The 24,493-nt window shown below is 37.3% G+C and overlaps 1 protein-coding gene across 1 annotated transcript in view; it reads left to right on the top strand.

Annotated features, from left to right (window-relative positions):
* Positions 1-24,493, top strand: part of adgrv1 (adhesion G protein-coupled receptor V1) — a 176,827-nt gene that overhangs the window by 56,148 nt on the left and 96,186 nt on the right. Inside the window, exons 33-59 of the mRNA XM_063017738.1 lie at positions 431-640; positions 2,415-2,545; positions 3,708-3,807; positions 4,138-4,317; positions 4,820-4,983; positions 5,107-5,194; positions 6,021-6,099; positions 7,168-7,306; positions 7,394-7,535; positions 8,940-9,205; positions 10,394-10,569; positions 11,020-11,147; positions 11,319-11,476; positions 12,765-12,911; positions 13,023-13,103; positions 14,473-14,737; positions 16,257-16,379; positions 16,468-16,690; positions 16,784-16,988; positions 18,169-18,315; positions 18,480-18,735; positions 20,824-21,026; positions 21,277-21,453; positions 22,990-23,172; positions 23,302-23,481; positions 23,590-23,754; positions 24,303-24,423. Coding sequence (XP_062873808.1) covers positions 431-640; positions 2,415-2,545; positions 3,708-3,807; positions 4,138-4,317; positions 4,820-4,983; positions 5,107-5,194; positions 6,021-6,099; positions 7,168-7,306; positions 7,394-7,535; positions 8,940-9,205; positions 10,394-10,569; positions 11,020-11,147; positions 11,319-11,476; positions 12,765-12,911; positions 13,023-13,103; positions 14,473-14,737; positions 16,257-16,379; positions 16,468-16,690; positions 16,784-16,988; positions 18,169-18,315; positions 18,480-18,735; positions 20,824-21,026; positions 21,277-21,453; positions 22,990-23,172; positions 23,302-23,481; positions 23,590-23,754; positions 24,303-24,423 — 4,437 coding nt within the window. The remainder of the gene's footprint in view (positions 1-430; positions 641-2,414; positions 2,546-3,707; positions 3,808-4,137; positions 4,318-4,819; positions 4,984-5,106; positions 5,195-6,020; positions 6,100-7,167; positions 7,307-7,393; positions 7,536-8,939; positions 9,206-10,393; positions 10,570-11,019; positions 11,148-11,318; positions 11,477-12,764; positions 12,912-13,022; positions 13,104-14,472; positions 14,738-16,256; positions 16,380-16,467; positions 16,691-16,783; positions 16,989-18,168; positions 18,316-18,479; positions 18,736-20,823; positions 21,027-21,276; positions 21,454-22,989; positions 23,173-23,301; positions 23,482-23,589; positions 23,755-24,302; positions 24,424-24,493) is intronic.

Raw genomic sequence — 24,493 nt, 5'->3', positions numbered from 1 at the left:
ATCAGTATATTAATATGTCAACGTATCTTCCACCAGATAACTGATCTTGGGCTATATTGCTTCAGGATATCACCAAATTATACATTAACCTTCCTTTAGAGACAAAAAAATACAATTTGTGTTGATTTGAACACTCATGAGGGATGTAACTTAATGCTTAAAGAATGTGTACTGTTGAAATTGGGCTTCATCTTAAATTTTAGCCCCCATTCTGGAGAAAACCAATCAAGAACCACTAATCTATATGAAATACATTTATTCAATTCAACTTATTAGTCATTATACCAATACAGGGTTGTACAGTGTCAGGCCACTTCTCTGGTGCAGATATAAAAGACAGTACTGCAGAGACAATAGACTAGACCATTTGCACTGTCTGAGATAGTATTAACAGCTTAGATTTTGTGTGCATTTTGTGTGTTTTTTTTAGGTGATGTAAGGAAGACCATTGAGCTATTCATCACAGATGACACTGAACCAGAAGACAATGAGACCTTACGTATTGGTTTGGTGAGGACTGAGGGTGGCAGTCGTATTCTGCCCAGCTCAGATATGGTTACCGTCCTCATTCTTGGCAATGACCATGCGGCCGGAGTGTTGGGCTTCCACCCAGCTTCACGGTCGGTCATAGTTAGAGAGGGTGAGTACTCTCTCTCTTGGTTGATTTATTTATTTATATATTTTTAATCCGAAGGGCTGGGTCTATGACTATGACTAAAGCTTTCATTTTTATGCATGCATAAGCGAGCGTTTTAAACACCCCATCACCCCCATACCCCATAGCAATAACATGAACACAAAGCACACTATTCAACACACTATGACATAATAACTACATAGATGTAAACAAACCACTTTTTAATCTTAAAACACATGCAAGCCGCAGCCTAGTGGTTAAGGTACTGGACTAGTAATTAGAAGGTCGCTGGTTTAAGCCCCACCACTGCCCAGCTGCTGCTGTTGGGTCCTTGAACAAGGCCTTCAACCCTCAATTGCTCAGATGTCACGTCTGCTAAATGCCAAAAATGTAATGTAAATGTAAAACACGCTGTTTATTCCCTAAAAATGCTTTGGCCGTGGTCACATGGTGTCATGGGATGATGCACCCGGTTATGCACGCAGGGGAGCGCACACACACACACACACACACACACACACACACACACTTTACTTACTTATTTATTGGATTATATGGTAGGGAAGATTTTGAAACTTAAAGTAAGTGCTGACTTTTTGTTTACAGTCATTCCCATTGCTTCTGTTAGAACAAAATTACCAAGCTTTAGGTTTTGCTATTTTTTGTATTTTTGCATTTCACATTTTAAGTGTATTTTTTACACTTACACACAATGCGCCTTTGATCCTGAGTGAAACGTTCTATTGATATGGAGAGATTCATTATTAATGTCGCCCTTTCTGTAGGTATGTGTGTGAAGGTATTCGAAACCATTTGGGTGTCATTGCATGATCAGGTTACAGTTCAGCACTTCCCAGTTACCCGTGATACACAGTGACTGGGATGAGGAGAGAAAGTCTTACAGCAGCTGGTACACTGGGAGAAGGAGATGAGATGTTATACAAGCAAGACAGAACAATATGATACATGCCTTTGTGTGTCCCACTAGTGTTGGATTACACAATGGAACAAGGAGACTTACAAATGAATGAATAGATTAACGTAACGTAATTTTTTATAAATATATTTTGTGTATTTGTGCATTTAATAATTTATGTTTTTTTATTTTGGCTTTTTACAGTAAACAGCCCTTAAAAGTTTCAGCATTTAGCAGATGCTTTTTATCCAAAGTGACTTAGTATACTGTCTAAGCAGTTGAGGGTCTGGTTAAGGGCCTTGCTCAAAGGCCCCATCGTGACAACCTGGCAGTGGTGGGGCTTGAACCAGCTACCTTTTGCTTACTAGTCCAGTACCTTAACCACTAGGCCACAACTACCCTATTTTTTTCTCTTTTTCTCAGACCCCCCTCCCCCCCTAATTTTCACCCCTAATCTAGTCGTTGCGCTTCACCTCTACCGATACAACACTCCACTGCTGTGACACGTGTGCAGTACCGACTGCATCTTTTCACCTGCACGAGGCGAATTCATATGTGGATCAGCTTTGTGCACAGAGAGACTAAACCCTGATCAGCATTATTCCATCAGTCAGTGAGCAGAGGTCATAATTGCATCAGTTCAATCGTTGTTCATGTAGCCACCCAGCCACTCAGATATGATGCCCCCACCTGAGTGGCAACTACCCTGTTTTAATAATTGGTTATTTAATTTGTTAGCATTTAGGTTTACCTGCTCTGTTCAGCCTTGATTGTTAATGATTAATTAGAATATACGACATAAATGGTACAATTGTTGATTCTTTGTTTTGTATGTTCTGTACTGTGTGTTGGACTTGGTAGGTGAGAGAGTCTCATTACTGGTGCAAAGAACAGCTCCTGCAGTAGGAAATGTCTCAGTGGAATGGAGAATCGAAGGTCCTCGTGCCTTACTGACCTTTGTGGAGACCTCTGGTGTTCTTTTCTTTACTGAGGTAAAACATACATGTGCAGTTGCAGTCAGAAGTTTACATACACTTATAAGAGGCAATCCGTTGCAGTATTTTAATGGGTCCATTTTCTAAGGATAATTATAAATAATTGTAAATTTTGAATACATGGCACTTGGAACTGTGGTCTAATTGGGAAGAATACCTAAACTGTCACCTTATGCCAAGAGAAGATTTTTGGAAGGTCAAAATTAATCCAAAAAACGCTTGAATTAAAAGCCGGTGTAACTGTCCACAGTTTACCCTGATAATAGCTTAAATAATTCCATTTGAGAAAGAAGTGCTGCACTTAAATCAGCAACTTAAATCTCCATTAATGTTTGTTGCTAATTATTTCAACAAAGGAAAAGACTTTTGGAGGACGTCTGTAGTCAAATAAAACAGAGATTAAGTTAGTTGTCCACAATGGTCGAAGTATGTTTAAAAGGTATTCATAGTTCAAACCCTACACTGAAGTAGTAAATTTCAATTCTGAAATATAGGATACAGATATACACCGATCAGGCATAACATTATGGCTACCTTCCTAATTGACTGGTCTGTGGCTATGCAGCCCCATACGCAACAAACTGTGATGTACTGTGTATTCTGACACCTTTCTATCAGAACCAGCACTAACTTCTTCAGGAATTTGAGCTACAGTAGCTTGTCTGTTGGATCGGACCGCACAGGGTGCATCAATGAGCCTTGGCCGCCCATGACCCTGTCGCCGGTTTACCACTTTTCCTTTCTTTGACCACCTTTGATAGATACTGACCACTGCAGACCGGGAACACCCCACAAGAGCCACAGTTTTAGAGACACTCTGACCGTCATCTAGCCATCGCAATTTGGCCCTCGTCGAACTCGCTCAAATCCTTACGCTTCCCCATTTTTCCTGCTTCTAACACATCAACTTTGAGGATAAAATGTTCACTTGCTGCCTAATATATCCCACCCACTAACAGGTGCAAATATCAAAGTAAATGATGCTTTAAGGAATAACTTAACACAAGTAGTACGTGTCCCAATTATTTAGTCACATAAGACTAACATGCGGTACATCTCTTTCTAACAGATGTACACTTTTACCATAATTAATAAATATATTTACTAATGGCAAATATTGCAAGTTTTTTGTTTAATTGTACTGTTGTCATGGTTACAGGGGATGCTGAATGACTCCTTGGTGCTGCAGTTATTGGATGATAGTACTCCTGAAGAAAGAGAGGAGTACAAAGTGTCCCTCTCCAACATTCAAACTATGGGTAAGCTGCCATCATGCCATCACAAATTCTTCAATCCAGTCAACTGTAATCTTTGTTTTCTTTTATTATCTGACCTTGTATATACATCACTGCCTCTCCTCACAATGGCTTTTAGGACTAAATGAGCACAAATTTCCACAGATGCATTTCCCAATCTTTTGGGAAGCATTCCCAATAGAATTGAGGGAACTGACTTCATATTAATGCCCATGGTTTTGGACTGTAATGTCCAACAATCGAATATTAAGGTGTCCACATACTTTTGGCCAAATAGTGTATATGTACTGATTGTATATCACAAGTTATCTAATATTGATTTATGTCTCTTAGGAGTAACAGCCACTGGTGCTGCTGTTTTGGATGTTCAAGGCCGGGAATCAGTGGTCAGTGTGGAGGCCAGTGATGAACCGTTTGGCATGCTGAGCATTGCACCTTCCTCCCTAAGTGTATCCACTGAGGAGAGAGATACTACCATCAGAATCTACATTAACAGAGAGTTTGGAGCTTCAGGTTTGTAGGATTGTGTCAAACGGAATGAAAATTTGTACAGTGGTGTGAAAAGTAAACTCAACAGTTTTTTTTTTTTATTACTGGATATTTACACTATTTGTTAATTATAATTTAATTTATTTACTGGATATTTACACTATTTGTAAATTATAATTTAATTTATTTACTGGATATTCACACTTTGTAAATTATAATTTAATTTATTTACTGGATATTCACACTTTGTAAATTATAATTTAATTTATTTACTGGATATTCACACTTTGTAAATTATAATTAAATTTTTTTTACTGGATATTCACACTTTGTAAATTATAATTTAATTTTTTTTACTGGATATTCACACTATTTGTAAATTATAATTAAATTTTTTTACTGGATGCATTTTTCACACCACTGTAATTTTCTATATTAAAAAAATAGTGTAAAAATATTTTTATGACCATGAATGCTAACATTTGTTGTTATTTTGAATGTATGAATGTTGTGAATGACTGTGTAGGATCAGTAAATATCAGCTACGAGACGGTGAGAGGGTCTCTGCAGGATCTGACCAAGACTGAAGGGACACTAGCAGAACCTGATCAGGATTTCCAATACGTCTCCAGCTTTGTAATCATGCAGGACGGGCAGACGTCTGTATCTATCCCAATTACTATCAAAGATGTAAGTTTCTCGCAGTAAGCTTAACTTCATGGAGTTGGTTTGTGTTTGGTTTATACTTATAGAAAATTAATAATAATAGATAATATTGTACTGGAATGTATGTTTTTTTTTTTCTTCACACAGGACGACATCCCTGAATTAAAAGAATTTTTTCTGGTCAACATAACATCAGCCGTTCTGATATCTACTCTTTCATCTGCTCCTAAGCTAGGTACTTATGTCAGATGTCTGATTCCAGGATCCTTAAACCCTTAAATTACTATATATTATTTAAAAAGAAAATGTTTTTTCTTAATTGTTCCAACCAATCTTCTTTTTTAATGTATTTATTCTGTCTTTGGACGTCACTAGTTGTGCGTTATAGACTAAAAGGTATTTGTACATGGATGATTTTACTCATGTTTACTGGTAGTACTAAAAGCTGTGTAGATATAGCCAAACCCTTTCCAGGTCTACCCTTTGTGAAGGTCAATAGCTTTAGTCTGCAAAATTAATTATAAAGCATTCTGTGGTACCACTTCACCCTTCATTATGACTCATGAACCTATAATAACAGATCATATATGCTCTTGTGAGTATTATAACAGTGTTACATAATCAACACACAATTTTTCTGACAGCTTTTATAATGTATAATGTTATATAATCAGAAGCCGTCATTATGTCACATTAAATACAATAAGAACTGTCATTATGCTAACGCTACTGGTATCATAAAGTTAAATATCACACACAGCCTCAATTTTTATGACCACCCATGACGGAATGTGACATAAACATACGTAACAGGATTGTAATGAAGGGTTTAAATAGTGTTAGTTATTACAGGTCTAGAGTGCTATATGTATTTACTTTATTAATAACACTTCCACTAGCCACATCCAGACATGATTACTGCTAGACCTGTTGATATAATAAATAAGAGGAATATAGATGTAGAAGATAAATAATTCATCTTTATTCTCTATACATTGGATGATTATTTAAAAGCAGAATTCGTGTATACGTTCTAAGTCTAATTCTGAATATGCTAACAGATACTCAGGGGCTGGTGGCAGAAGTTATCATCAGTGCTAACGATGGAATCCAGGGTATCATCAGCTGGCAAAGCACAGAGTAAGAAAATATCAAAAAAATATGAATGCACACTGTAAATCTTCTATATTATTTATACTGACAAATACTGACACTTTGCTTGAACCCTCTAGTATAAAACTGACATCATCATGTCATAAATCTCTTAAACCAGCTGCCATAAGTAATCATAGCACTGTTATTGTGAGTGAACTTAATGGTTATGTTACTAGTATTGGCTTAATGGGGTTTGTAATATGTAATGGCACTACAGCTAACGTTATGGGTACATAGCACAGTTATAATGATTACCATGGTTTACAATATGACCAAACGTCTATAGACACCTGACCATGAGATTGTTTGACATCCCATTATAAAACCACAGACCAAAATATGGTCTTCCCTCCTTCCCATTGGAGCAATTGTTTGGTCTGGCACTGATGTTGGAGGAGAAGCCCCGGCTCTCTGTAAATGTTTTATTTATCCCAGCAGTGTTTGTTTGGGTTGTGGCTCTGTGAAGGTCTCTGGATTTTCTTCCACCATCATGTCAAACGGCGTGTTTATAGACCTTGATTTGTGTTTAGTAGCACAGTCGTGTTGGAACAGGGAAGATCCTTTGTCAAACTGTTGGAAGCATAATTTGTATGACATACAGCAGTGGTCCCCAACCACGGGCTGCGGACTGGTACTTGTCCGTGGGTCATTTATTACCGGGCCGCACAGAATGAATAAATAATTGAAGATCGCTACAAGAGCAATTCAATTTCCAATACTCTTCAGGTGTTATTGTCTCCAATCACCACTAGGTGGGAGCAGCATCTTGTTGCAGCGAAAAAAGCTCAGAATTAACACTGATCCGTGAAATTATATCTTATATGAAACCGGTCCATGGTGCAAAAATGGTTGGGGTCCGCTGACATACAAAAAATAAATATTTTATATTTATATTTACAGTTTTCTCCACACTTGATAGCAGTTGGTGTGGCTGAAAACCATAGTCAACCAAGTCAAAAGCTAAAAAGGGTGTCCACTTACTTTTTGTCAGTTTTATGACTAAAAGTCAACGTTTAGAGTCACATTTTCATTGTGTTAATCATTATTCTGTAGGTATGAAGTAAACGAGACGATTGGAATCATAACTTTGGTGGCATATCGGGAAGCTGGGACGTACGGGAATGTCTCCCTGTACTTCTATGCTCAAAATCTGGAGGCTCACTCAGGCCTGGACTTCAATGCTACACCGTCTGTAAGTCAGAAATGTATTATTACTGTCAGCTGTGAATTTTGTGAAGTTAGAAGTTGTTTTTCAAGATAAATCCAATCGCTTTTGCAGGTTCTTCATTTCCTGAATGGGGAGAGGTATAAGTTTGTCCAGGTGGAGATACTGGATGACATTGTTCCTGAGGGAGACGAGAAGTTCCAACTCATTTTAACGAACCCATCACCAGGGCTTCAGCTCGGCATGAACGTTGCAGGTTTGTAATATGCAGAAGAAAATAGAACATGTGAAAGCTCCAATAATTGATGTTGAATTACTTTAATGTGTGTGTTGATACAAATGGGTGACAAATTAAAGGAAAAACCAACATAACGTTTCATATTAGGATGTTAACCCTTAATGGGGTCAAACTTTTGGGTCTGTACTGTTCTCTTGGTGTATGCCACGTATGCATTTTGCTTACTTGACTTATCCAAATCTTTCTAGACCGATGCCTATTGCTTTTGCAACAACCTTAGCCAAGTTCACCAGAGCTGAGATTTTGAACATGTCGTTTCGAATCTCAGCTCTGCCGTCCGACTGGGCTGGCCGCCCACACGAACGACGATTGGCTTGTTGTTTATAGGGTAGGATAAGCCGGATAGGGACTCCTCATAACTGAGTGGATTACGACTTCTGCTGGCTGATTGATGGCATCTGTACAGAGTAGAGGAATAATGCTGATCACAGTGCGGCTCTTCGCGCACAAAGCTGATCTGCATGTGAACTCTCCTTGTGCAGGTGAAAAGATGCAGTCGGCTACTGCACACGTGTCTGAGGGGGTGCTCTCCCTAATCGGGCCGGGGGTCAGCTCCAGTAGAGAGGAAGCATAATGCAATTGAGTAAAAAAAATTGGACTAAAAGATAGTAATTTTAATATTAATTAATATTATTAAATTAAAGTAAATTTCTATTAAATATTATTTATGTATCTATTATATATACATAAATAATTAAATAGGGTATGTGAAATACATAATGGACAAAATGCATAAAACTACAATTTACTGATATTTTTCTTAAATAAAGTATATAATTTGATACACACATATTTAACCTGATCTTACAATAAAATAAATTATGAGATATCAAGTACAAATAAGCTGCATTAATCTACTAAATATTCCTAATGAAGAATCACTAAAGATCAGTATACAGTACTTCACAAAATTGATTGATAATAGCCATTTTGAATAGCTCATTAAAAGGTCCTCTGGTGCATGCAGTACATGAATAATCTACCGGGGGCAGACATGTATCTGATTGTATACATCAGGTTTTTCAGGAAAACAATACACCTACTGATAATGTATCGGTCACTCAAATCATGTATCAAATATGATACGCTTGGCATTATAGGGTTAAAGCTCCAGTTTACTTTTTTAAAATATTCCTGTAGATGATGTATCAACTTATAGCGACTTACAAATTCAACAAAACAAAATTTGATCAAAGAAACTTTTGCATTGCATTGTAAATATTTCCCTTGTTCCATGTTCTGAAATTAATGTTACATGTGCCTGTTCAGTGTGTTTGTACATGGCACATAATGTGGTATGATTACTCACTTGTAAGAACTTTCAGGAATTCAAACATTTACTTCTCTGCTCATGTTCAATAGCAACGGTGACCATCCTGGCCAATGACGATGGGCACGGCATCATTTCCTTCAACAACAGCGAGCACTTCCTGCTGAGGGAGCCCTCCTCAGTGACAGGTCTGGGTCAGAGCGTGGCTACTCTTCACATTGTACGGAATCCTCCAGAAGGTGTATTTGGGACTGTGACTGTACAGTTCTCTATAACTGATGTGAATGGTACTCTTAACACTGATGACCTGACACCTTCTGAGGGCTTCGTGGTTCTGGAGAATGGAGTCAGATATAAGGTAAGCAGTGCTGGAGCAATTTTATGGATTTTATTTGGGTGTGCTATCAAATCCTTATTACATAATGGATTTGTTTGTTTCCTGTTGTACATTTAAATATTTGTGAAAACTGTATAGCTAAAAGTGCATGGGCAGGTCATGTCATGTTTTACACTTTGGTTACATTCATGACAGTTCACGTTTAATGTCAAAAACAACCACAGACAATTTTGTATCTCCAATTCACCTAATTTGCATGTCTTTGGAATGTGGGAGGAAACCAGAGCTCCCAGAGGAAAGCCAGGCAGACACAGGTAGAACATGTAAGCTCCACACAGAAAGGACCCGGACCTTCTAGCTGTGAGGCACTAATGCTACCCCCGGAGCTACTGTGCCACCCGACCTGTTAGACATTTCATTGCAAAACCACTTTACGGCTATAACAGTCTGACAGGAAGGTTTTCCACAAGATTTTAAGTGTGTCTGTGGAATCTGTGCCCATTTACTCTAAATAAAACTTGTCAAATAAAATGTTTAGTGACCTAAACACAAAATACAAAACAGCGGTTGTGATCAAGACAATCGGTTCAAAGAAACACTCATTACAGGCTATGGATAGCTCTGAGACCTAGCACTGGTCTGTGGAAACAAACATGCAGAAGTACAAGAATGAATCAAGACACAGGTAATGGAAACTGAAAACGGGTGGAAAGATTAAAGCGGATGGAAAACAGGTGTACATACCTAAATGGGTGGAAAACACAAAAACAAGGTAGAGATGAGTGTGAGGTATTAACATTTACTTTTTACAGTTTTTGTTACAATTAAAAGAAAGTCATTAAATCGTCCACATGTATGAATAACCTGCACCAAAGACATTAAAGAGCCATTGAGGAATTTCTAAATAAGTTTAATATTCAGGACCTGAATGTTTATGAATATAACAATATAATGTTGTGTAAATAATGTGTATAATGTGGTGTAGATTACACACAACACCTATTGTTATAGTTCCCTTGTTGTCTAAAAAGTTCCCACTTTAAATGACTTACCTGTAAATCATACTGCCAAACGTTTGCTTCTTCATAACTGGAAGGCGACTGCTCATATTTCTCTTGTTCTTTCAGTAAATTTGGGGGGGATGGGGGGATTTGGGGGCATGTGATTACATTCTTGGTTTTGTTAATGTTATTATGTACTGGGTTCTAGACTCTGGAGATCTGGGCAGTTCTGGATGCAGAACCAGAAATGAACGAGACCTTTAAAGTCTCTCTGTTCAACCCCACTGGAGGAGCACGACTGGGAGAACCTACAGAGACGTTTATCACTGTGCTGCAGAACCAGGCTCCACTGGGACTGTTCAGAATATTTCCATCTAGCAACAGGTACACTATATGGTCAAAAATATGTAGATGATTCTATTCATTATTACTTTTGAAAGCAACAATTGTGACAGTATACAATGCAATGTAAGCAATTGCGGGTTAAGGCCCGTGCTGAGGGGCACAAGAGTGGAGGTGATGGGGCATGAACCTTATCTACTGAGCTACCACTGCCCACGATTTAAATAAATTATATAAAACAAATCATATATAATACCCCTCCAACCTGGCAGTAGTAGTTCCAGCATGACTGTGCTCCTGTGAACAAAGCTAGTTGACCCAGTGTTGGGCACAAAGGGAGTGGAATCGGTCATTGGGTCAACTTCATATTATTGACCCTGATTTTAAAATGGTCAGATGCCCACATACTTTTGGCTCTATTGTATATTCACGTGCATGTGTTTGTCAGCACGTTTATATTTACTGTTTACACGTGTGTGTGTGTGTGTTTAGATCTCTGAGCACTTTGACAGCGGAGGAGACCGTTGGCACTGTGTATCTGACCGTGGCTCGCAGCAACGGTCTGGATTCTGCGGTCAGCGTGGAATTTGAGACACGCTCAGACACAGCCCTTGGCATGAGTATGGTTTTTACTACTTGTATCTTAAATTACATTCAGCTATAAAACACTACACTACAATTGAACTATTATACAACTAATTGTAATGAACGTACATGCACATCACTACAAAATACAACATATAATCGTGTGATATCTTTATAAAATGAGTAATAAAATGTGTATTTTGCAGTGGGTGATTCTTTATATCTGGCTGTGTACCAGCGCTTTAGAGAAATGCATCCGGTTGGATGGTGTTCTTTGCGTGGTGGGGAATCTGCTCTGGTACTGAGCCTAATGCAGGACCAGGTCACACTCTACTTGTGGCAGGGAGTTTTGGTGCCCATTCAGGTATGTCATTTATAATATGTACCTGGCTGGTACAGGTATGATTATTTTAGTAATATATTTATATTTACAATTCAACATAAATTATTAGACAGACCGGGCTATGATATAAACAATACAAAAAAATTCCTGAATGTAGTCAGCGATTATATTATTATCTATACAAAAAAGGAAAACAATCCCTATTTATTATCCCAAAAATAATCCCTTCAATATATGAACTTGGTCACACATCATTGGAGCAGGCCTCAAAGTTAGTGCTAATTTTCTGCTATTGGTGGGTATTGGTTGATTTAATGAGAATAGAATAGAATAGAATGTCTTTGTCACATATACATGTGTACATAACATTTATTTTCTGCATATCCTAATTTGCTAATTTGGAATCTGGAGTCAGAGCACAGGGTCAACCAAGGTACAGCACCCCCGGAGCTGAGAGGGTTAAGGGTCTTGCTCAAGGGCCCAACAGTGGCTGCGTGGCAACGCTCTACTTAATAGACTACCACTGTCCCATTATTAAAATTGCAAGTAAGAAGTCCCAGGTTCAAAATTGGCACCTTAAATCTTGACTGAATTTTGTTGCTGACCACATGTACAAGGCAGGAGCTTCTATTTTAAAGTGTATGTAAACTCATACAGTGACATGCTTTAATAATTAACATTGGTATTGCTAGAAAAATCTGTCTAAACTTGAATATAATTAACTAGGGATGTAACGATACACTCTACATGCGATACGGTTCACAATACGATTTTTTACCAATTTGTTTTTAAATGAAATTGAAGACAAATTATGAAAAAGTTTCCTTTTATTATTTCTCTTTTAAAAAAATTAATCTTTTATGTATTAAAATAATGAATGCCCTTTTATTTCTGAGGTAGGTACCAACTATGGCAAATAATGCTTATTGTGTAAAAAAAAACTGAAATGAAATTTTAAAACAAACCCCACATTATTTAAATAAATGAATAATACAAATAAAGAAAGTATCCTCACATGAATACATTTGGCTGGAAAATCCCCTACCTGGCAACTTTGTGAAGTGCCTTCAACCAGGCGAGGTGAATATCGATTCATCTTAAATGAATAACCGATTCGAATCGTGACACATGTGCATCAATTTTTAACTGTCTTGTGGTGAATTGTTACATCCCTGTAATTAACTATATTGCAAAGTCTGTCGTTTTGCTGCATAATACTGTAAGTCATTCTGAGAATGAAACACAGATGGTAAACGATGAGCCATAAAGAACCCTAAGAGTGAATTCCACGTCTGTTTTGCTGTTCCAGAGTGTGAGTGTGCGGAGGCCCAGCTCTTGTGTGGGTTTTATCGTAAGTGGCTCTACATATGTACTACTGGCCCACAGAGACACCACAGAGTCGCCTTCTGCCAACGTCAGCGTGTTCCGCCTCCAGCCAGACCTCAATCTTACTTTAGTGAGTCCCATGTGTTGGCATGTTTGTTTACTTGCTGCCTTGTACAAGCGTCAGTTGTCTCTCTGTGTTTTCACATGATTTTATTTATAGTTATTTTCTGTATTATTTCAGGAACACACCAGAGCTGTGGGAAGCCATGAGGTTAAACATTTCTCTGTCAAGTCTCAGGAATATTTCATTTCTTTGAACCAGGTTGGGAAATTTTCAAGCCTCCTCCGTGTAATCTGATATTTGAACCAGATGTACCAAAGTGTGCATATTTTTTGTTTAAATATATATATACAGTATATATTCAAATTTTCTAGACAAAGATTTTATTGGACATCTTTTAGACCTTTTTCATGCTCACTTTTTTAACCACACACATTACAAACAGGTGCATAAAATCAAGCTATGCATTTTCATTAGCCAAACGTTGGCTTTAGAATGGGTTGTATTAGAAGCGCAGTGACTTAACAAGGTATTTGGACAGCACAATGGCTCAGTGGGTAGCACTGTCACCTCACAGCAAGAAAGTTCTGGGTCCCTTCTGTGTAGAGTTTGCATGTTCTCCCCATGTCTATGTGGGTTTCCTCCAGGAGCTCCGTTTTCCTCCCACAGTCCAAAGACATGCAAGTGAGGTGAATTGGAGATACAAAATTGCCATGACTGTGTTTGACATTGAATCTTGTGTAACGATTAACTACCGTTTCTGTCATGAATGTAACCAATGTGTGTAAAACATGTTGTTTAAACACTAATAAATAAATAAATAAATGTATAAATTTAACAAGGCATTTTCATAAAGACCAAAAACGTTCATTAATTTCCTGTCTTGCTAAAGCTACCACTGCCAACTTGGATCGATCTTATTATAAATTGGAAATCTCTTGGAGCTACAACTGTTCAGCCATCTTCTTCCCCTTAAAGCTTCTTTGGGCGTCCAAAAAGGAGATTATAAATCCAGACTATAAGCTCTCTCTCAGTCTCTCAGACATGATCAATTACTATTCCTCCCACCCTCACCCTTTCCAACAAAAAGATTGAAGATCCCTCTACTACTATTTTACTTTTTACTATTATTTACTGTTTACGAATTTTTTTATGCATTGCATGCGAGGAGGGTATACTTTCCTGACACACCATGTGTGCAGTCCACCGACCCCTTCTTATCCGCCTATACTTTGGTGGATTTGCTGATCTCTGCATTCCTCCGCTTCGGTACAGGAACCTCAGGCTACTGACCAGGGTCCCTACACAGTGTCAAAGACCCCACCCACTTACTATTCACAACCAGCAGACTTGTGGCTCGTTTTGTTTGCTGCAGGCACTGCCAGTTGTGCCTGCTAGAGGGTGCCCAGCCGACCGGTAGCAAAGCTGAGATTCGAACTCTGAGAGATCTTTGATACTTTGCTGGTCCTTTCTTCATGAGAGTGCTCTCCTGGAAACCCTATTCTGTCCTTGCACCCAGTGTTTGCCTAATGTGGGTGTCACACCCACCACATATTAGCATAAAATAGTTACTAAAATCAATGAGTAAATACATTTTGGGAATTAATACATTTCACGTTTTCCTTTTCAGGTATTTGTATGGAATGGAAGCTCTCTGATCCTTCATCACACCCTGGAGATTCAGGGCACCACCATATCAACTCCCTTTAACCACACAAGTAAGAACAGCCAGTATTTAGCCACCAGCAGAAACGGAAATTCATCCAACTGCCTCATCTATCAGTGGGTTAACGGCATCTTCCAAGACCCTCAACCACTCGCCATCAGTGTCAAAATCAAGCAACTAGAGTCCGTCCACATGGGAGTCGACACGCTCCTGCTAGCTGTTACAGAAGGTAATTTTATTTTGAAATGCTGAGGTTATGTGCTGTGTAATTTCATAGAAAACTGAATCCAGCGCTAACAAGGCTTAGCTACAAACTATGGTATGTGGTTTAGGACAAAGCCAAAAGTGTGTGAAGGCTCAGGCTAACAAGGCTAACTGTAGGCTGTATTTTCAGTCGTTCTTGAGTGATGCTGTTTAAACTGTGGTGTCCGAACCACTCTACTCCCACTCCCGTCAGACAACACCAGACATGTCGGCTCTGATCCATATTTAGACTTAGGAGCTAATGTTAGATACTAAAGCATGCACTCATGGATCAGAAGTGTAGGAAATGTCAGGTTCTGAGCCAGGTTTGTTTCTAAAACTACAGCCATGAGCACGGGAAGGTTATAATTTTATCCTGGAGTGGGAGTGTGGATGGAACCACAGTCTGAACCACACTGTCACTTGAAAGAAGAGCTGCGTATTTGTGTCAGGCTTGTAGTAAACAAATCAAGTCCATGTAGGGGTCGTGCCAATATGTGGCAATATATCAAAAGTATGTGAACGCGCCTTCTAATTGGTAAATTATAAATACATTTTACACATTTATAAAATAAAATACATTTTACATTTATTTAAAATACATTTTACACATTTATAAAATAAAATACATTTTACATTTATTTAAAATACATTTTACACATTTATAAAATAAAATGCATTTTTCACATTTATAAAATAAAATAAATTTTACATTTATTTAAAATAAATCTTTCACATTTATAAAAATAAAATAAATTTTACATTTATTTAAAATAAATCTTTCACATTTATAAAATAAGAGAAATTTTACATTTATAAAATAAGAGAAATTTTACATTTATTTAAAATACGTTTTTCACATTTATAAAATAAAATAAATTTTACCCTTTATTTTGAATTTTTTTTTCACATTTATAAAATAAAAATAACATTTACATTTATTTAAAATAACATTTTCACATTTATAAAATAAAATACATTTTAAATGTATTTAAAATACGTGTTTTACATTTATTTAAAATACATTTTTCACGTTTATAAAATAAAATAAATTTTACATTTATTTAAAATAGTTTTTCACATTTATAAAATAAAAAATGTAACATTTATTTAAAATAAATTTTTCACATTTATAAAGTAAAAATAAAATTGACATTTATTTAAAATAAAATCTTCACATTTATAAAATAAAATACATTTAACTCTTAATTAAAATACAATTTCACATTTATAAAATAAAATAAATGTAATGTTTATTTAAAATAAATTTTTTCACATTTATAAAATAAAAATACAATTTTACATTTATTTGAAAATTATTTTCATAAACACACCAAAATCTTTTGTAAAGCTCCACCAAAAATGAGTAAAGGCTGTTATTGCTGCAAGTGTTAGTGCTTATACGTATGGTATGTGTTTGTGTGTGGGCGGGGAAACTAACAATGCCTAATGCTTAATTCTGGTGAATATATAATAACCCATGCGTTGTATTTTTTTTAACAAAGGCCCAAATCCTACGTGTGAGGTGTTTTTATGGAAAGCTCAGCAAGCCTTCTTCCAGCCAGCACAGTCTATTCCATTCATAGGTCTTTCCTCAGTCCATGCCTTCACCCCTTCATCTGGCACACGTACGTCTTTTGGCTTTACACAGTGTGCATGTGATTACATAAGTGTTTAATAGCTATTCAACATGCTAACAGTATCTATATTTTATAGCACACCTCTTACTTGCCGGGACTAATGACTCGGCGTTGTACACGTGGAAGTCGCATCTTCAACAGTTTACTCCAGTCCTGAGGTCCTCACCAGCTCAGACGTTTTTCTATTTTTCTGTCCTGTTGCCTAATGCAACAAAGAACCTGATCGTATCTACAGGAGGATCAGACTCCATCCTGTACGAGCTGACCCCTGTGTCCAACCAGTCCGACTTTGTCCATCGGTAAAGTACTTTCATTTAATCCATTACATTTCACCTGCACCAGGTGTTATAAGCCTGATATACTGTTAAGAAACATGTTTTATCACTGTGTAGTTCTGGTGAGCTGTTCTTCCAGCCAGGAGTGAGTGAGTTAGAGATAGCTGTAAACATAATTAATGATGATACCCCTGAAGAGGATGAACGATTCCACCTGAGCCTCAAGAACCCCAAAGGAGGAGCAGAGATTGGCTTCCGAGGACAAGTTACTGTGGTTATCCCAGCTAATGATGATGCCTATGGTTTTATCGGTTTTACCCAGGTAATGTACTACAAAGCATAAATAATAATTAATAAAAATAAAAACAATAAAAGCATATGTGTAGTAATAATAATAATAATAATAATAATAACAAGCATATGTATAATAATAATAATAATTATAATAATAAAAACAATAACAGGCAAATGTGTAGTAATAATAATAATAAAAAAACAATAACAGGAATATGTGTAGTAATAATAATAACAAGCATATGTATAATAATAATAATAATAATAATAATAAAAACAATAACAGGCATATGTGTTATAATAATAATAATAATAATATCAAGCATATATATAATAATAATTATTATAATAATAAAAACAATAACAGGCAAATGTGTAGTAATAATTATAATAACAAGCATATGTATAATAATAATAATAAAAACAATAACAGACATGTGTTATAATAATAATAATAATAATAACAAGCATATATTTAGTAATAATAATAATAATAACAAACATATGTATAATAATAATAACATGCATGTGTAATAATTATAATTATATATGTGTTTAAATGTGATAATAATAATTTTTTAATAATAATGTAATAATATATGTAATAACAGTGCAAGCATATGTGTAATAATAATAATAATTAATTAAATAATAATAATGGTATTTTATGTTTTTAAGGAAACACTGTTTTTGTGTGAATTCTTTGTTTCAAATGAAATAAGTGTTTAAATTTGAAACTTTTTTTTAAAATGTATTTTACCTTATTTTGCTTGTATTTTTACATTACACCTCTAAAGCAGAAGGGTGATGGCTAGCATGTGCTTCCTCTAAAACATTGTGAAGCCAAGCTCTTATCATGGCAGCTAAACACAAAAGAAATAATAAAAAAATATTAAAACTACTGCTTCTGTTTTACAGTTTCTTTCATGTCATTTGTTTGGTTGTGCAATATATTTAAATAGTTTTATTAATTCTATTTTCAGATAGTTTTAGTCAACAAACTTTTCTCTATTATTATTATTATTAAAGAACTATGTAGTCTTGTTAAAAAATGAAATTCAGCCACCTAATATGCAAGCTTATCACTGCACAGAGGAGAGAAGGAAGATGGGTTGTATAATTTTAAGTTAATTGTACAGACAATAAATCTAATCTGTTCTGTATCTAAGAACCATTTAACCATTTACCTAACCTGTATTTGTGGCCAGGACTCTGTGTTGTTGGAGGTAGAGGAGTTGGAGAGGGATAGCCCCATCTCTCTCAGTGTGGAGAGGAGGAGAGGTAGGTTTGGGAGGCTCACTGTGCGCTGGGCAGCAAATGGCAGTCTGGAGGACGTCTTCCCCACATCAGGAGTGGTGAGTTTGTTGGCACCCTGTTTAAATGTTGGTATTGTTTGTTACATGACAGTTGCACACACCCATTGCTAACAATGGATTTTGAATAATCAAATGTAATTAATAATTACATGAATGTAATTACATTAATTAATAACATTTTATTTCATTTATTCTGTCTCCAGGTTACATTTTCTGAGGGTCAGGCAGTGGCTACTATCACACTGACTGTATTAGCTGATAGAATTCCAGAATTAGCAGAGAAAATCACCATCATGCTAACAGACGTCTCAACAGTCGGGGTCCTGGATCCATCGAGAAGAGCTGCGATTGACCCGCAGCGTGCCAGGGCTGAGCTCACTGTTAAAGCTAATGGTTCTCCGTATGGGGTGATCGGATGGCACCTGGACTCCCAGTACTTTATCACAAGTGAACCTTCAAGTAATAAATCTATTTCTAAATTATTTATAGGGTAAACTATATAATAAAAAGTGTATTAATACATAGTAGTATAAAAATATAACATATACACTTAATAATTTTAGAAGGGTGTAGAACGGTTATATGATGTTATTTAGATTAATTTACATTTACTGCATTTATCCAAAGCAACTTACAGTTATGACTGAAGACAGTTTGAGCAATTGAGGGTTAAGGGCCTTGCTGAACCTAGCAATGGTGGGGCAGGAAAAATGGACAAGCGTAAGGAATTGAGCGAGTTTGACAAGGGCCAGATTGTGATGGCTAGACGACTGGGTCAGAGCATCTCCAAAACTGCAGCTCTTGTGGGGTGTTCCTGGTCTGCACTGGTCAGTATCTATCAAAAGTGCACCAAGGAAGGAATGGTGGTAAACCGGCGACAGGGTTATGGGCGGCCAAGGCTCACTGATGCATGTGGGGAGCGAAGGCTGGTGAGGAACGTGTGGTCCGATCCAACAGACGAGCTACTGTAGCTCAAATTGCTGAGGAAGTTAATGCTGGTTCTGATAGAAAGGTGTCAGAATACACAGAGCATCACAGTTTATTGTGTATGAGGCTGCATAGCTGCAAACCAGTCAGGGTGCCCATGCTGACCCCTGTCCACTGCCGGCTGTTTTGGCAACAAAAGAGGGACCAACACAATATTAGGAAGGTGGTCATAATGTTATGACAAGTCCTGCACAGTGGTCAGAGGGATTTTAAGCCATTCTTCTTGCAGGATAGTGGCCAGGTCACTACGTGATGCTGGTGGAGGAAAACGTTTCCTGACACGCTTCTCCAAAACACCCCAAAGTGGCTCAATAATATTTAGATCTGGTGACTGTGCAGGCCATGGGAGATGTTCAACTTCACTTTCATGTTCATCAAACCAATCTTTCACCAGTCTTGCTGTGTGTATTGGTGCATTGTCATCCTGATACACGGCACCGCCATTGGATGCACATGGTCCTCCAGAATGGTTCGGTAGTCCTTGTCAGTGACGCGCCCATCTAGCACAAGTATTGGGCCAAGGGAATGCCATGATATGGCAGCCCAAACCATCACTGATCCACCCCCATGCTTCACTCTGGGCATGCAACAGTCTGGGTGGTACGCTTCTTTGGGGCTTCTCCACACCGTAACTCTCCCGGATGTGGGGAAAACAGTAAAGGTGGACTCATCAGAGAACAATACATGTTTCACATTGTCCACAGCCCAAGATTTGCGCTCCTTGCACCATTGAAACCGACGTTTGGCATTGGCACGAGTGACCAAAGGTTTGGCTATAGCAGCCCGGCCGTGTATATTGACCCTGTGGAGCTCCCGACGGACAGTTCTGGTGGAAACAGGAGAGTCGAGGTGCACATTTAATTCTGCCGTGATTTGGGCAGCCGTGGTTTTATGTTTTTTGGATACAGTCCGGGTTAGCACCCGAACATCCCTTTCAGACAGCTTCCTCTTGCGTCCACAGTTAATCCTGTTGGATGTGGTTTGTCCTTCTTGGTGGTATGCTGACATTACCCTGGATACCGTGGCTCTTGATACATCACAAAGACTTGTTGTCTTGGTCACAGATGCGCCAGCAAGACGTGCACCAACAATTTGTCCTCTTTTGAACTCTGGTATGTCACCCATAATGTTGTGTGCATTGCAATATTTTGAGCAAAACTGTGCTCTTACCCTGCTAATTGAACCTTCACACTCTGCTCTTACTGGTGCAATGTGCAATTAATGAAGATTGGCCACCAGACTGGTCCAATTTAGCCATGAAACCTCCCACACTAAAATGACAGGTGTTTCAGTTATTTTGTCCAACCCCTGTATATTTATAATAAACATGTTACTGATCACTAGTGTTAGAGTAAATTAATTTAGCAACCATCATATGGGAACAGAGGCTAAACTTAGAATTACAGACACCTTCTTGATCATTTTAGTGTAAATTCAAATTTAAGAAGGGCTTGTCTGGAGTAAACAGCTTCATTTAAACTGCTTTCATTTGTTACATGGTTATATTAAGATATATTAATTAATTCTAAATTCAAAAAATTTTTGTCCTTATACATTTAGGAAACCCAAGCAATATCACACTCAGCATAGTGAGAGATCAGGGAGCATCAGGGAATATCCTGGTCCATTATACAACCAGAGCTGCACTCCCACTGCCACCCAGCAGTCAAGCCAGTGAGGGTCAGGACTATATCGCCAAACAATCTACAGTCATTATGATGGAGAATGCAACTGTTGCCCTCGTAACCATCACCATCTTACCGGTAACTATGCTTTTACAAAAATATATCAGCTTTTAATAATGCTCTCGATTGGCTTAGCTGAACAGAAGTCAGTTGGTATGTCCACCCTCATTACAGGGTACGTTACTGTGCCACTGGCATGCTTACTTTTAATTGACTTTAATGCCAAGCTATTTATACCCAAAAACATAATTTTGTGTAGCCTGTATACCTGTAATCTTTACACAAATCTAGATTATTGTGTCATGTGTGCACATGTGTATCATGACAGGATGAAATTCCCGAATTGGCCGAGACTTTTCTGGTGAACATAACTGGTGTGGAGGTGATGGGGGTTTCAGCTGGGGCAAGCCTGCCCAGAATCAGGAGGCCTGGAATGGAGATTGCTGAGGTCACCATCCAAGAAAACGATGACCCCAGAGGAGTCCTTCAGTTTAACATTTCTAAGGTAGAACTGTATAAACTGTATAAACTGTATAAACATTCTTTCTGTAGCGAGATATAAAAAAATTACATTGTATTTGTGTCATGTTATTTCAGTTGTACTGTGCACAAGGTTTAAAGATTCGGATAGTTTATAATGCGCTAGAATGAATTCCCTGACAGTTCCTAAACAAACACTTGAACATCCCATCAGGGGAAGGCTTTAAGAACATATTAAAGCTAGCCAGAAAGGTAATACATAAACCCCATCAGAACAAAATTCTACCATTCATAGTGCTTTTCATAGTGCTTTTCCATCAAAAGAACTCGTGGAGAACTGGTGTTTTTTTAGAGAAACGACCTGCGTTTCCACCAGTTTTGGGAACCAAGCATCAACGGTGGGCGTTACATAAAGATGGCGGAGCGTGTAGGTTACCTGAGAGTATTTGTGCTGCTGTTACAGATGTTTGATTTTATGCAAAGAGCATCACTCAACTATTGGTGATAAGACGTATACATCGCCATTGTTGCTTTTTCTTGTGCATTCACGTGAGAAGCATTTTGCGCTTCGTTCTCACCGTGACCCTTGGCACAAATAGCCGATTTGATCAGCGCTCGGCTTGAGTGGTGAACATCACTAAAATTCCATGACACGAACGTCCATTTGTGTGAAATAACCATCAAATTCACTCTAAAATACAATACATGTATCTGTGTTTAGCTGGATTTACTTCACGTGTGGTGTTTATGCAGCTCGGGGTTCTGAGCAAAAAAGCAAAAAGCTTCACCTAAATAAATTTCTCTCTGTTATTACTGGTTATAAGTGATCTGTACTGCCCAAATTCATCACTCATTTTAGTACAAGCCACGCTGCGCTTTATTTTTTACATTGAGCGTTTTTCGTACTGTCCGGGTCGCTTCTACTACGTCATATCACAGTTCATCTCTTTTGAGCTGCTTTGAAATATTAGCGGCAAATTGGATCAAAATTTACAGCTTCTCATGTAAAAGCATCCAAACCTCTACACTGAGACACGCCCACCGATTACGTCACGGTTTGGGCTGAAAAATCAAGTATTCTGTGGTGCAAAACGCTAGTTCGCTGTCTGGAACCGGTTCAAAATCAAGTTCGCGAACCGGAACGGGCTCCGTTCCACGTCAGTGGAATGGGGGTAACGGACAACTACAAGGAAATCTTCACCTCAGCACCCCCCAAAAAACTGCTTAAATTCCAGGTAGCACTAGCACTTAAAAACACAATATAACTTATAAAAAACAATTAAACCGTACATCCTCATAGACACGCAAACACTAACCACTATACACACATGAAGAAATGCAAATTGGACCATAATTTGATATTTAAACAATGAATGTACTATCCAGCCATTATAATAGCCATAGTAGCTGACATGGTGTTAAGAATTCAACAAACAAACACTGGGGATGAATAAATACCATTTTGATGTTTGAATGAATAAATATACTACTGTGTGTTTGTATTAATGCGATAGAATGATCATAATTCTTCAGGACTATAATGGACATTTGTAATTTTCAGGATGCTTCTGGATTTGTGTTTGCTTTTGAGATTCCTCCACCTGGTAATGTCCTTCATCTACCAGTGGTGAGGCTCGCTGGTGTGACCGGTCGGCTGGTTTTGTACTGGGAGACTCAGCCGGTCAGTGCTACCTTTGAGGATTTTAGCCCATCTTCAGGCAACATCACATTTCAAGATGGACAGGTATTATTATCACTTCTTATTATAGTTGAACATGCTTAATGCCGCTTTGACATTTTTAAAAGGGTAATATATGTACTGGGTTATTTATTTGTATTTAGTATTTAAGTACAAGTTTTTTTGCTTTTGTAGGCAAGCGGGTTGATCGAAATCACGATCGTTGACGACACAATCGTGGAACCTATGGAAACATTTTATTTGAAGCTGACACGTGTGATTGGAGGAGCCAGACTAGGAACTGAATCTTCGGTTCTGATTAACATCCCGGCCAACGATTCACCTCTGGGTCGCTTCGGATTCGAGAACCTAACAGTAAATATGAATTAATATTAATAGCAATTTTTATGATGCTTTCATTTAGACTGAACTACAATGCACTTTTAATTAACACTCTTAATTCATATTTTATTTACTTAATAGTTTACTGTCTCTGAGCCGCAATTTCCTGGTGACCCCGCTTCAGTGGCGAATCTAACAGTGGTGCGCAGTTCAGGTGGTGTGGGTACAGTTGAGCTCATCTGGATACTGGAGCAGAGGGGTAGAGAGGATCTACAGCCTCATAACGGGACGCTTGTTTTTAATGGGGTATGATGTAAAACTATACACATTTACTGTCACCTTTATCACAACTTTGTGAATTTTATCATTTATTTTGGATTTTATTAATTCACATAATGTTTAATATAAAGAAAATTATTTTTTTTCCGTGCTGTCTACTTTAAATGTTGTATAAATCACCTTGAATGGAATCCCATAGATAGATAGAAGCAATAAATAAATAAAAGCTCAATCTTTTTTCATTAAAATTTAATTTAGGAATTTTAACATTGTCAGTAACAGTTATATACCAATTAAATATATACTATGAAATTCCTTTTTTGTTTAAAAATAAATAAGAAAGGTTGCAACTATAAACATCCTTATAAAACAGTGGTAATGGACAACTATTGTCCATATTAGTTTGTAATTTTTGGATGTTTTTTTGATTTTCTATTTTGAAGTTGAAGTTTTATATTGATTTTTTTATTTATTATTTATTTATTTACTTACTTTTTATAATTATCACTAATATATTACTTTTTACTTTATTATTATTTTTATTTATTTATTTTTATTTACCTATTTATTTATAGAATGAATCCAGACAGTCTGTGGTGATCCATGCTTTGGCAGATACGGTCCTAGAGGGTGAGGAAAGATTCACTGTCCAGCTTCTCTCAGCCAGGAATGAAGCCATCATTGACCAAACAAGAAGTCAGTATTTGGATCATTAAGTTAGATTTAGTTTCATTTTTAAAGGCACTAGAGTTCACGTTTTGTTTTT

This window comes from Trichomycterus rosablanca, chromosome 21, assembly GCF_030014385.1.
Source record: "Trichomycterus rosablanca isolate fTriRos1 chromosome 21, fTriRos1.hap1, whole genome shotgun sequence".
In the NCBI taxonomy this organism is placed as follows: domain Eukaryota; kingdom Metazoa; phylum Chordata; class Actinopteri; order Siluriformes; family Trichomycteridae; genus Trichomycterus; species Trichomycterus rosablanca.
The sequence above is the reverse complement of the archived record's forward strand: the minus strand, read 5'-3'. Positions and strand labels throughout refer to the sequence as shown.